The sequence below is a fragment of the Chiloscyllium plagiosum genome, unplaced genomic scaffold (assembly GCF_037043375.1).
Source record: "Chiloscyllium plagiosum isolate Xiang-an unplaced genomic scaffold, Cpla_swu_hap1 HiC_scaffold_27, whole genome shotgun sequence".
Lineage (NCBI taxonomy): Eukaryota > Metazoa > Chordata > Chondrichthyes > Orectolobiformes > Hemiscylliidae > Chiloscyllium > Chiloscyllium plagiosum.
This window is the reverse complement of record NW_028270165.1, coordinates 50,804,485-50,818,276: the sequence shown is the minus strand read 5'-3', so window position 1 is coordinate 50,818,276 and position 13,792 is coordinate 50,804,485. Positions and strand designations below refer to the sequence as shown.

Sequence of the window (13,792 nt, the reverse complement as noted above, 5' to 3'; positions counted from 1 at the left end):
GAACACCTGGCTGCAAGGATGGTGCAGGAGGGAGGGTTTCAGGTTTTTGGATAATTGGGGAAGATGGGACTTGTACAAACAGGACAGTCTTCACTTGAACCAGAGGGGTACTAATATCCTGGGTAGGAAATTTGCTGGTGCTATTCGGGTGGGTTTAAACTAGCTCAGCAGGGGGATGGGAACCAGGGGGTGTAGCTGCAATGCACAGGAGGATGAGAGTAGGAAGGGCAGGGACAGGATTTCAGGGTCACAGGAATGTGCTGGCAGACAGTGAAGTGATTTGAAGTGTGTCTACTTCAACGCCAGAGTATCCGCAATAAAGTCGGTGAGCTTGCAGCACGGATAGGTACCTGGGACTTGGATGTTGTGGCCATTTTGGAGACATGGAGAGAGCAGGGTGAGGAATGGATGTTGCAGGTTCCAGGGTTTTGATCTTTCAATAAGAACAGCCAAGGCGGTAAAAGAGGAAAAGGCGTGGCCTTGTTAGTCAAGGATAGTATAACGGTGGCTGACAGAACTTTTGATGAGGACTGTTCTACTGAGGTAATGTGGGCTGAGGTTAGAAACAGGAGAGGAGAGGTCACACTGCTTGCAGTTTTTTTATAGGCCTCCGCAGAGTTCCAGGGAGATGGAAGAGGGGATTAGCAAAATTATTCTGGGTAGGAGTGAAAGGAACAGGCTGGTCATTATGGGGGACTTTAACTTCGCCAACATTGACTGGAAATGCTTTCATTCTAGTACGTCGTATGGATCAGTTTTTGTCCAGTGTGTGCAGGAGGGCTTTCTGACACAGTATGTCGAAGGGCCGACAAGAAGGGAGGTCACACTGGATCTGGTGCTTGGTAACGAACCAGGCCAGGTGTTTGATTTAGTGGAAGGTGAGCACTTTGGAGAGAGTGACCATAATTCAGTTAGGTTTCATTGAGCGATGTAAAGATTTAGGAACATGCCACAGGTCAAGAGTTATTGATGGGGCAAGGGCAATTATAATGCAATTATGCAAGACTTAGGATGCATAGAATAGGGTAGCAAAATGCAGGGGATGGGAACAATTGAAATGTGGAGCTGGTTTAAGGAACAGATATTCTGTGCCCTTGATAGATATGTCCCTGTCAGGCAGGAAGTGATAAGGTAAGGGAACCGTGGTTTACAACAGAAGAAGGAGCCTTACGTGTTGATGAGGCAAGATGGTTCAGATGAGGTGATGGAGAGTTACAGATCAGCTAGGAAGGATTTAAAGAGAGAGTTAAGAGCAAAGAGAGGACATGAGCAGTCGTTACCAAATAGAATAAAGGAGAACCGAAAGCTTTCTATAGGTATGTGAGGAATAAAAGGATGATTAGGGTAGGAATAGGGCTAATCAAAGACAGAAGTGGGAAGTTGAGTGTGGGCCCTGTGGAGATTGGAGAGGTGTTAATGAATATCTCTTATCGGTCTTCACTCAGGAAAAGGAGAATATTGTAGAGGAGAAGAATGAGGTACGAGATATTAGACTCAAAAGGATCAAGGTTAGTTGCACACAGGTGTTATCAATTCTAGAAGGAGTGAAAGTAGACAAGTGCCCTGGGCCTGATGGGATTTATCCAAGGATTCTCTGGGAAGCGAGGGAGGAGATAGCAGAGCCTTTGGTTTTAATATTTGAGTCGTCATTGTCTACAGGTTTAGTGAGCCTTACTTCTGTTGAAGGAAAGCTTTTGGAAAGCAATATTAGAGATAGGATTTATAATCATCTAGCAAAAAACAATTTGATTTCAGATAGTCAACATGGTTTCATCAAGGACAGATCATGTCTCACAAACCTTATTGAGTTTTTTGAGAAGGTGACCAAGCATGTAGATGAGGATAGGGCAGTTGACGTGGTGTACATGGACCTCAGTAAAGGTTCCACATGGTAGGCTGTTGGAGAAAATGCAGAGGCATGGGATTGAGGGTGATTTAGCAGTTTGGATTAGAAACTGACATTCTGAAAGAAGGCAGCGAGTGGTGGTTTATGGAAAATATTCAGCCTGGAGTCCGGTTACTAGTGGTGTGCCACAAGGATCTGTTTTGGGACTACTGCGGTTTGTCATTTTTAAAATTACTTCGGTGCAGGCAGAGGTGGATGGATTAGCAGAATTGGGCTGAGAGGTGGCAAATGGAGTTCAATGCAGCTAAATGTGAGGTGATTCACTTTGGAAAGAATAACAGGAAGCCAGTGATCTTGGAGTCCATGTGCATAGATCCCTGAAAGTTGCCACTCAGGTGGATAGTGCTGTGAAGAAGGCATACAGTGTGTTAGGTTTCGTTCGTAGAGGGATTGAGTTCCAGGGAACCGTAATGTCACGCTGCAACTATACAAAACGCTTGGAATGTTGTGTATAGTTCTGGCCCCCATATTTCAGGAAGGATGTGGGAAGCATTGGAAACGGTGCAGAAGAGATTTACCAGGTTGTTGCCTGGTCTGGAGGGAGGGTCTTATGAGGAAAGGCTGAGAGACTTGGGTCCGTTCTCATTGGAAAGAAGGAGGCTAAGAGGTGATTTGATAGAGACATATAAGATGATCAGAGGATTAGATAGGGTAGACAGTGAAAGACTCTTTCCTAGGATAGTGACGTCAGCTTGTACGAGGGGGCATAACTACAAATTTAAGGGTGATAGATTTAAGACAGATGTCAGAGGCAAGTTCTTTATGCAGAGAGTGGTAAGGGCGTGGAATGCCCTACCTGCTAAGGTAGTCAACTCAGCCACATTAGGGAGATTTAAACAATCCTTAGGTAAGCGCATGGTTGATTTTGGGATAGTGTCAGGGAACGAGCTGAGAATAGTTCACAGGTTGCGTAATATCGAGGGTTGAAGGGGCTGTTGTGCGCTGTATTGTTCTATGTTCTTTGTTCTATGTTCTAAACTGAGTGCAGGAGACTGAAAGAAATGAGCAGCTTTAAAACAAAAACCTCTTGGAGCTCAAAGCTTTCAATGAGAGTCTGAGCCCAGTGGTAAGTTCAGGTAACCTTTATTGCAACCCAACTTTGTTACAGCTTCAGATCCCCCCCAGCAAAAAGGCAAAGAAACAGCAGTTGCTTTTTGAGCACCTCAAGGTCAAAGTGCACACACCACACCTCCCCTGTCCCACCCCCCCTCACTGTCTTGACTATTGGCCAGCACCAAGTTGTTCCTTTGTAATCGGATCCTTGGTACAGCCGTAACCCGGAGGAAGTATTGCCTCATCAGCAATTTCAACCCATACCTTGTCTCCAAGTAAGTTTCTCCCCGCTCATTTGCCAGGAAGGGGCAGTGTAGTGTCAACCAGACTGCTGTGGGTCTGGAGTCACGTGTAGGGCAGACCGGGTAAAGGATGCAGCTGGAACGACTGAGTGAATCCTTTCCCACAATGGTGGTTCCCTTCCCTAACAAGGGAGAGTGTGAATCAGATGGGGGCTTTCTCCCGCACCACACCCTCCCTGAAACGGTCTCATCGTTCGATTCCGAACTCCACATTTCTGACCGAATGCCAATTCTGCCATCTGTCGTGGGGGGATTCAAACCCGGGAGTCCCCAGAACCGGGTTGATAGTCCAATCGATAATGGCTCTCGGCCGTCACTTCTTCAATCCCCCTGTGATGGCACGTGAACTCGCTGGTGTTTCCGCAGGTTGGAGGAGTAGGTGAAGCCCTTCCCGCACTGAGAGCAAGTGAACGGCCTCTCTCCGGTGTGGATCCGCTGGTGCCTCAGCAGGGTGGAGACCTGAGTAAAGGCCTTCCCGCACTCTGGGCAGCTGAAGGGCCTCTCCCCCGTGTGGACCCGCCGGTGGGTCAGCAGGTGGGAGGAATACCTGAAGCCCTTCCTGCACTCGGGGCAGCTGAAGGGCCTCTCCCCCGTGTGGACCCGCTGGTGGGCCAGCAGGGTGGAGGAATTCCTGAAGGCCTTCCCGCACTCGGGGCAGCTGAAGGGCCTCTCCCCCGTGTGGACCCGCTGGTGCCTCAGCAGGGTGGAGACCTGGGTAAAGGCCTTCCCGCACTCTGGGCAGCTAAAGGGCCTCTCCCCAGTGTGGACCCGCTGGTGGGTCTGGAGGTTGAAGGAGCAGGTGAAGCCCTTCCCGCATTGAGAGCAGGTGAACGGCCTCTCCCCCGTGTGGATACGCTGGTGGGTCATCAGGGAGGAGACGTGGGTAAAGGCCTTCCCGCACTGAGAGCAGCTGAAGGGTCTCTCCCCTGTGTGGATCCGCTGGTGGCTCTGCAGGGTGGAGGAGCAGGTGAAGCCCTTCCCGCATCGAGAGCAGGTGAACGGCCCCTCCCCGGTGTGGACAGGCTGGTGCATCAACAGGGCGCAGGAATTGCTGAAGTCCTTCCCGCACTTGGGGCAGCTGAAGGGCCTCTCCCCCGTGTGTATACGCTGGTGGCTCCGCAGATTGGAGGAGCAGGTGAAGCCCTTCCCACACTGAGAGCAGGTGAACGGCATCTCCCCCGTGTGGACATGCCGGTGACTCCACAGGGTGGAGGAATCGCTGAAGGCCTTCCCGCATTCAGGGCAACTGAAAGGTCTTTCCCCCGTATGGACACGCTGGTGCCTCAGCAGGTTGGAGAACTGGGTAAAGGTCTTCCCGCATTCAGGGCAACTGAAGGGCCTCTCCCCCGTGTGGACATGCTGGTGGGTCAGCAGGGTGGAGGAATTGCTGAAGGCCTTCCCGCACTCGGGACAGCTGAAAGGCCTTTCCCCCGTATGGACCCGCTTGTGCCTCAGCAGGGTGGAGGCCTGGGTAAAGGCCTTCCCACACTCTGGGCAGCTGAAGGGCCTCTCCCCCGTGTGTACATGCTGGTGGCTCAGCAGGTGGGAGGATGTGCTGAAGGCCTTCCCGCACTCTGGGCAGCTGAAGGGCCTCTCCCCGGTGTGGACCCGCTGGTGGGCCAACAGGTAAGAGGAATGTCTGAAGGCTTTCCCGCAGTCGGTGCAGGGGAATGGCCTCTCCCCAGTGTGACTGCGCCGATGAGTCTCCAGGGCAGACGGGACACGGAAGCCTTTCCCACAGTCGCCACACTTCCACGGTTTCACCACGGGGCGGGATTCCTCGGGTTTCTCCATGGCCACAGCTTCAGCTGCACACAAACACGTTTAGAGCCCCTCCATGCCGTGAAATCCCCTTTCCAGGCCGTATAACTGTTTCGGGCTCCACGCACAGTGCGCTGCAACAGTGGGGGCTCTCGTCCAGTCCCACTGATACTGAAAACGTCCTCAAACAGGAACCAAAAAGCGTTGATCCCTCTCACAGAAATCACAGTCAAAAATCTTTGCGGTCCCGATGGATTGAGTGACTGTCAGACATTGACATCAAAGTGAGGACTGCAGACGCTGGAGAGTCAGTCAAGAAATGTGGCGCTGGAAAAGCACAACAGGTCAGGCAGCATCTGAGGAACAGGAGAGGCAATGTTTCGGGCATAAGCCCTTCATCTGTTGATTTTGAAACTTCAATCTTCAGATTTTCAAATACTCTGCAAAAAGAGATTACAAAAGTCATCACTATCAGTGCAGGGTAGAAATTCAGAACAAGCAATTCTACTTTCTGTGGAATATTCTTTTGTTGTTCCACAAAATTGAAAGCACCATCCCACTCTCTCTCCCCCTCTGTTCTCACTCCGCTCTAACTAATTCCCCTGAAGGTGCTGATTCAGGATCTTACAGGGGCAGAAAAAGCAAAAACATCAAGACTGACATCTCGCTGAATTTTACATACCTCCAGCTGAAAGTTAATATCTTTAACAACACTGGGATACTGCTGAGAGTGAGCAGGTCTGATTTTGGGAAGCAAAAAAAAAAGTGTCAATTCAGGGTCAACCTGCAATGCAGCTTCTTGAGGAAGGACCAGACACAAAATGGTTATCGACCCCGAGAAGGTGGGAGCAAAATGAGACATCAAGGCATTAACACCAACACACTTCAGTCAAACTCTTTTGCTTCCAGTCAGGCAGAACATGCTCTGAAAGTCCAGCTTTCATAACCACACTTCTGCTCTCACTGAAGACAATTAGAGTCACACAGCACGGAAACAGACCCTTTGACCCAACCTGCCCAGATATCCTAAATTAATCTAGTCACGTTTGCCAATACTTGGCCCCTATATGGGGCGGGAGCTGGCAGCTGGGACTAAATTGGATTGGCTATCTTGTCAGCAAGGACGGGTTGGACCGAAGGGTCAGTTTCTGTGCTGTACATCTCTATGACTCCAGTTGCATTTGCCATCACTTGGCCCTGACCCAACTGAACCCTTCATATTCAGATGCCCGTCCAGGAGCCTTTTAACTTGTCATCGTAACAGCACCCACCACTTCCTCTGGCAGCTCACGCCATCGCTCAAGCGACTCCACGTTGAAAGCGTCAGATCTGGTGCACCATATGACATCAGGATAATCTCAGATTGTACCGGATTGCATCGATACTCAGTCAGTGGCTTTCCCGATCAGGATGTTGTACGTGATCAAACAGGTCAGTGGGTAGGCGATCCTCCACCTCTTAGTTCAAGTATCTCTACGAGAACTCCGTTGCTGGAGGGTCCCTTGGAGACACTTCAACTGGATTTCATTGAGTTGGAGAAATGAGTTGAGTTGCTATAAATGTGTTTTGCTTGTTGCTGATGTCTTTTCGAAGTGGATTGAAGCCTACCCTCCTCCTAATGCTACTGCTGAGACTGTGATGAAAATTTTGTTTAAGGAAATAATTCCCGCTTCAGTATACCTGTGTGCATTAGCTCGGACAATGGACGACACTTTGTAGGTAATATTAACGGAGAACTCTGTTCCCAGCTTTGTATTTGTCGGTAACTGCATGGTGCTTATCATCGTCAGGCGGCCGGCCTTGTTGAATGTTTTAACCAGACTCAAGACTAAACTTGCCAAATTAGTGGCAGAGTATGGCCTCTCCTGGTTATGCTCATCCCTGTGGCCTTATTCCAGATGCAATCCATGTCTGCGAGCAAGACACGACTGTCTCCAGCTGAGAGTCTCTCTGGTCACCGCCTCCGAACCCCTTGGAACGATTCAACTCCCTTCTCAGTCCACTTCCACCACATGATCGAAGCAATGATTGGTTATGTTCTTGCTCTAACCAATGTTATGCGTGCCTTTCACTCCCAGGAGCGTGCGGCCTACAGCGATGTACCCTCCCTTTCAGCCTCGTCACGGGTAGAGCCTGGTTCGTTCGTGCTCATCAAGAACTGGACTGGCAAAGGTCTCCAACCTCGTTGGGATGGCTCCTTCCAGGTTTTACTTCCCACCCCTATGGTGGTCAAAGTCACTGGGCACTCAGCTTGGGTCCAACTGCACCATTGTCGATGGGTTTTGAATTTTGCTGTTGTTCTAATGTTAATCTTATTACAGGTACTTGAACTAAGAGGAGGGACATGTGGTGGATCGCTTATCTCCTCACCTTTCTGATCACGTACAACATCCTGATGGGGAAAGCCACTAAGTATGGATGCGACCAGGAATGATCAGAGATTATCCACCACCCATGCTGAGGAGATGTCGTCCAGTGCACCGGACCAGACGCCTTTGACGTGATGAAGATTGATTATTGCAATGGACTCTTACATCAGAAAGACCAGATGGTCCATCTGGACAGTAGAAATCAGTGGGAGTTACCATGTCGTTACCATGTTTTTTTTATTTTACCTGCAGACGCAAGCCTAGTGAGGATAAAAATGATCAACCCCGTTATTATGGTAAATATTTTAAGGACGCCCAGGAACACCATCCCATTTTGCAGGACTGGCCGACTTGAGAAAAGGGAAGCCTGATAGGGGACACTCCTCAATCCACAAACAACGTATTTATACAGGCCCACAGAACGCTCTTCACCCCAGAGATAGTAATATGTTACTCCTCTCTATCGGGAGATGACTTACTTGCCCCGTCCTCAGTCCCCGATTCCATTCTATTCGTCAGACTTCCTACTGCCGACCCAACGAAGAGAAATATCGTTTTCCAATAACCTCGGATCTGTGTATACAAACAGCTGGTGTAACACTGGCTGGCGTACAGTAGGCCTTATGTGGCACCTGGACCTGGAATGGAACCCTTCCCATGCGCATTTATAGGCCTTTTCTCTTTTCAGAACCTGATACTGTCACCAAGACCATGTACAATAGAGCTAAGGGAGAGCCCAATGGGAACAGCATTCTGAGGACCATTGTCTCCCATATAGTGCGAGTGCTCGAGTCACTTGGCCCATTTTTTACAGTGCTCAAGCAACTCCTCTTGCAACACGTCGACCCTTTACTCCTGTAGACCTGACCAGACCCCCTGCTGTAACATTTCAGTAACCTACTTTGACAAACTCTTCCTAATATACACCAAACCAGACTATTATTTCTTCAGCTAAGGTAAAGCTACCAATGTCCTTGTCCTTGATGGCAACGATGTCCCTCATAAGGTGACTATCAGAGCCCTTGTTCCCACAACAGTACCTTGTCCTGGCCAGTGGACAAGTCGATGGAACCTCCATCTGAGGAGGATGCAGCGGTCGGTCTCAACCAGCCTTGCTCCAACTGGAATGATCCCAAGGGACTGGGTGACAATACAGGACACCCAATAGGCTGGGGAATCCAGAGTACCCTGAGGTTGGAAGGATTGGCAGGGGTGACATGTCAACAGAACCGCAATTCCCTCTTTTGCGGCCTGATCATTCGAGGAAATAAGACTAAAGAGGCTCTGGAACAGAGTAAACTGGGATTATCAGACCTGTGTCTTTACTCTGTGCAGAATCAGTATGCCTTAGACTATATACTTGCCCAGGAGGGTGAGGTCTGCATCATTGTCCAAGATAAATGCACTATGGGCATTCCCTATCTCACTGGCAATATTACTGAGATATAAGAAGAGATCCAGGCATTCCTTGACAGAATGACTGAAGGGACCAGTTGGGGAAACTGCAGATCGGGCTGATGGTACAATTGGCTTATCAATTTAGATATGTCTGTTTGTCGGTATTGGTATTGTTAGGTATTTAATTGCTAAGATTATGCGGTCCCTTAGTGATATAGATTTGCCCCAGAAGATGCTCCTTTTGCGATCCGATGGCTCACCCACACGTGCCGATGGCGATGATAAATATGACCAGATGAGCTGCGAAGATGGTGGTGCCGCTCTACAGGATGTTGATGGTTGGACCACCTTGAAGGGCATTCGTTTGGATTAGCCTTCTCTTTCAGTGATCGCGGTGCAATCAAAGGGAGGAATGAGGGTATGGGCATCTGGGTGAGAAAGTCTATAGCCTTAAAACTTGTCTTTAAACATTCAGACTAAAATGTAATGCTGAATTATTGAATACATTTACTGCACTAGAAAATAAACAGGCAGGAAGGCTCAGAAAGAGGAGAGAACTTAAAGATAGGCACACCTGGGCTCACCAAGTGATAACAGGATGTTGTGAGGCAATTAAGAACGTTTGCCTAAGCATCGGTGAATCTGTGTGAACAGGACACCAAGTGATAACATTCACAGCCGTTCCCTTGTGAAATTAATGATAGTCTGTTAGAAATGGGGTAAAGTGTTGTTTTTGCAGATATAGAAAAAGCATACAGAAAAGGGGTACAGCAAGAGAACTATTAACCCTACAGGTATTTAGGGAAGAGTATCTTTACGTTTCAGTGTATAATTGTGGTTAATGAAACACTAACTTTGGTGTGTAATTATTATCACAAAAAGTTATTTTTTAAAAATTATGCTTTCAGCAAAAAGCTGAGATAATCAAAATGCTTAAGGTATACAAAACGATACAAGTTAATGAAATGTCCGAGGATGGAATGTACCAGCAGAATTGATACAAAATGTTAAACCAGATCTTGATGTACTGTCGACAAAATAAATGTATGTGTCAGCACTTACAGAAAGGAAGGTTGCCAACCTGGGGAAGGGGGAAGTAATAAGGGTGGAGTGCAGCTGGGCAGTGGTCTGGCACAGTAAGAGAGATTGGGTAATTAGGAGTCTGGAGAGATGACCTCACTCAGCTCAAAGGGTATAACTGTACACTAACCTGAGTTCTAATTTGCCCATTTGCTTCTGCAATTGAAGCCCTTAGTTGCAAGTTCGCAATAAATTGTCTTGTTTCCAGTTTTGGTGGTCTCGTCTAAATTTTATTGAATTTTGTTTCTAACAGATTTGGGGGCTCGTTCTGGGATCCCAAGCTCCGGTCGCTCGGCATTCTTGGAGAAACGGAAAAGGTGCACCTCGCTGATTTCGGGATCTCTGGTTTCCCCTTGTTTCCGCGGCAGCTTTGGGAGAGCATGATCCGGACTGAGAGACCCTGAAAACAAGATGGGCAGACACGGCAGGTTCGGTCGGGTGACTCTTCTGTGTACAAGACCCGGGTAAGAAAGGTCTTAAAAGATTTATCCGGGCGACTGGGGTAGGCAGCGGTAGTTGCTGCCAGTTGGATATATCCAGGGAACCGGAGTGCTGGTGACTGGAATAGGCGAACCTGGTCAGCCAGGGTGGATGGCCGTTGGTACTGTTGCCAGGTGGATATATCCGGGTGGCCGGCAGCGGCAGTTGTTGCCAGTCAGATAAATCTGGGTATCCAGGGAACCGGGGTTCTGGGCGACCGGGTTAGGCGAACCCAATCAACCAGGGTAGGTAGCAGTTGTCACTGTTGCCAGGTGGATATATCCGGGGAATTGCTGCGGGACAGGGTGCACAAACACGCGGCGGGAAGTTCGGTCGGTAAGCGACCGGGATAGTCAACGGTAGTGGTTGCCAGGTATTGCCGCGGGATAAGGGCGTGCGGATTCGACCAGGTAACTCTTGTGCACAGACCAAGGTAAGAAAAGGGATCTTTAAGTATTGCCTTGGTGGTCGGGGATGTACGAGAAGTACGGGATGTACGAGAAGAATGGGAAATTGGCAACTTTCAACATAAAGTGTTTAATTGGCTAGATTAATCTGATGAGTAAGGTGTCTACCTGATTCGATCACCCAGCCTGAGACCGGTTGTTAAGAGGGGAAATCCCCCACGCGAAGGTTAGGACCCTGAAGTGGGTGTGGAAGAAGGTGACCACCAGACCTCAGTAAGGTTCACTAAATTACATAAAGAAACGGCCGACTATTAAAATGGGAAACAAGAATAGTTGTTTAAGTGTCGAAGGGGACATGAGAGGGACGTCCGAGGACCACATTCCAATGGACAGTCCTTTAGGAAAAATGTTAAGAGATTGGAAGTACAATCCTGGACGCGAGGAAAGGATAAAAAAAATGATAAAATGTCAATGAAAAACAGCCTTAAAGTCAAGAGGAATCAGATTATGGTTCGTGTCAGAAGGGCTAGTAGCTGAAGGGCTTCTGAGGGTGCACTTCGTAACTAACTTATGGCCAGACGTCCAGAAAAAATATTCAAAAGCTAGAGTCGTCGTTGCGGGAAACTCAAAAAGTGTCTGTGTGAGAGTGTGAGAGTGTGAGAGTGTGAGAGAGTGAGAGAGTGAGAGAGTGAGAGTGTGAGAGAAAAGAGCTGTACAGCTCATAGAAAGTTTATCCCTTTGTGATTCAGTGTGAATGCACATTTGTTTGTTGGTGATTGAATGTTCCCTGGAGCTTGAGATCCGGAATTGTTTTGAATCTGATTTCCATTATGGAAATTTTAACATGATTTCTTTTAAGGTTAAGGATTTTGCAAGATTATGAAATAAACTGTTCTTTTTACAGGTCATAAATGCTTTACTATCAGTTTCTAACTAATCTCTTTTATCCTTACATAAAAGCGATTTATGGAGGACAGTTGAAGTTTTAACTTGAATAGACAAATCCTTTTAAGGCAGCTCTGGTTATTTCACGACCTATAGCATTGCAATTGAGCAATGACTGGTCAGGATTACTTGGGAGAACTAGTTTTGGATTTGAATCAGGGGACTGGAACCGGGTGATTGTGGTGGATTTCAGAGGTGGGAACTGTGTGCATTTTGCATTTTGAATATTAAACACTGACTAAGTGAATTTATAATATATAAATATATATTTACAAGTAAGATTCCAAAATGTATAGTTAGGAACAGGCTTTAAAGAAAAGCAAGCATCAATTGATAAACTGTATTTGAGATTACAGGGAGCAAGAAAAATTGCAATATTTCTTGAAAAGAATCAAGATCTAAACAAAACATTGGGTGATGAGGAATGGCCATGAGGTGGCCCTAAAGCTGTTCAGTTGGTTAAATCAGCTCAGTAATTAATCTGGGAACGTAACATGAGAAGCAGAAACAGAAGACTAAAATAATGATAAGCCACGGTTAATGAGGTAATAAAGAAAAGGAGAAAACTAAAAGGATAAGGAAACCGGAATGGTGGCGGGCAGCATGTTGAAAATAAAGTGAGGAGAAAGGATCATGGAGGAGATGTTAAGGGGGCTGGTAGACAGGAACAAGGATCAAGGATCAAAGTGGAAATCTCCACAGGCGGGATGTTATTACTGTGGAAAGACAGGTCACTTTAAGAGAGAGTGTCCAGAGCTGAAAAAGGAAGTAAAGGCAGTGTCGTTTATGAACCTTGATGAAAATAGGGGTGTCAGGAGTTCCTGCCCCCGGGGACCCACCAGGAACCCTTGATAAATTTAAAGGTGGGACCTTACAAAGAGGACGTAGTTTTCCTAGTCGAGACGGGGGCAGCAAGGTCATCCTTAAATTTTAAGCTCAAGGGAGTGGGAACAAAAACAAAAGTTAATTGGATTATGGCAACAGTTTTGTGATGAGAGGCATGAAGAATCAGTTTTGCGTTCATGACGAGATATTGCCACCAAATTGGGGATCGAATTAACTGCAAAAGGTGCTATGGAATCGGTTCTTAAAAATGAATGTGCTCGAGCAAAACAATTACAGAAACAGAATGAGAAGTCACAAGTGACTGGGAAACAAACAGAACTGCGCGATTACAGTTTTAAAAATGTTTTAATCACTTGGTTGTGTTTCCATCCTGAATTATATAATATATATAATTAGTAATTAATATTTATAATAATTCAATTGTGTTAGCCTGAATCAATATTAATTGGCAGGATTCCTTCATACATTCTCAATGACCTGTCATATTGATTCATGGTTAATTTAAAACATGACTGCATTAATTCATTGTTAATTAAAGAATGGAAAGCTACATTACTGGCCAGAGTGTGTGCAGGCAGTGGTAGCAATAGCCTTATTGGTAGAGGAGAGTCGGAAACTTACCTTTAGGGGAGCCTTAGTAGTCAGCACCCCACATCAGGTACGGTCAGGAGAAGAAAGGGGCATGATTAGAAGAGCTGCTCTGAGGGAATGGAAAAGAGAGATCCGGTGGGTGAGGGAGTGATACCAGCCAAAACCAAATTCCCCAATGTAGACCCCCATTGGAAGGGTATGGATGAACACGATAGAGGAAAAATGAGGGACTTTCGAGAGATGGTCATTTTGGGTATTAAAGAAGCAGCACCTAAATCTCAGAATTCTTTTAAAACTTTTGAAGTAAGACAGGAAAAGGAGGAAGCCCCATCAGCCTTTTTACAGGGATTAAAAGAAGCCTGTAGAAAATATTCGGGAATGAATCCCGATGATCCAGTAGCACAGGGACTTTTAAAGGTCCAATTTGTAACTAAATCATGGCCGGACATACAAAAGAAATTACAGAAATTAGAAGGCTGGAGTGAAAAACAGATAGAAGATCTGTTATATGAGGCACAGAAAGTGTGTGTGAGAAGGGAAGTGGAGAAACAAAAACAAAAAGCTAAAATAATGGTTGCAGCAGTTGAAGAAATTACGACGAGAAAGTTAGAATCAGAGAACAGAGGAGGACAAGAGAAACAGAGAGCAGATGGT

At 46.9% G+C, this 13,792-nt stretch overlaps 2 protein-coding genes across 2 annotated transcripts in view; one reads left to right on the top strand and one right to left on the bottom strand.

The window, feature by feature from the left end:
* The window catches only part of LOC148144012 (uncharacterized), a 105,497-nt gene that overhangs the window by 52,713 nt on the left and 38,992 nt on the right, over positions 1-13,792 (top strand). The gene's annotated exons all lie outside the window — the stretch shown is intronic.
* On the bottom strand, positions 3,231-5,315 carry LOC148144013 (uncharacterized). Its single transcript, XM_087974548.1, has one exon. The coding sequence runs from the start codon at positions 5,053-5,055 to the stop codon at positions 3,583-3,585; it is 1,473 nt and encodes a 490-aa protein (XP_087830674.1). The 5' UTR covers positions 5,056-5,315; the 3' UTR covers positions 3,231-3,582.

What these genes read in the sequence shown, in the direction of transcription:
- LOC148144013 (XM_087974548.1), bottom strand. Translation starts at nt 5,055, where the DNA reads ATGGAGAAACCCGAGGAATCCCGCCCCGTGGTGAAACCGTGGAAGTGT.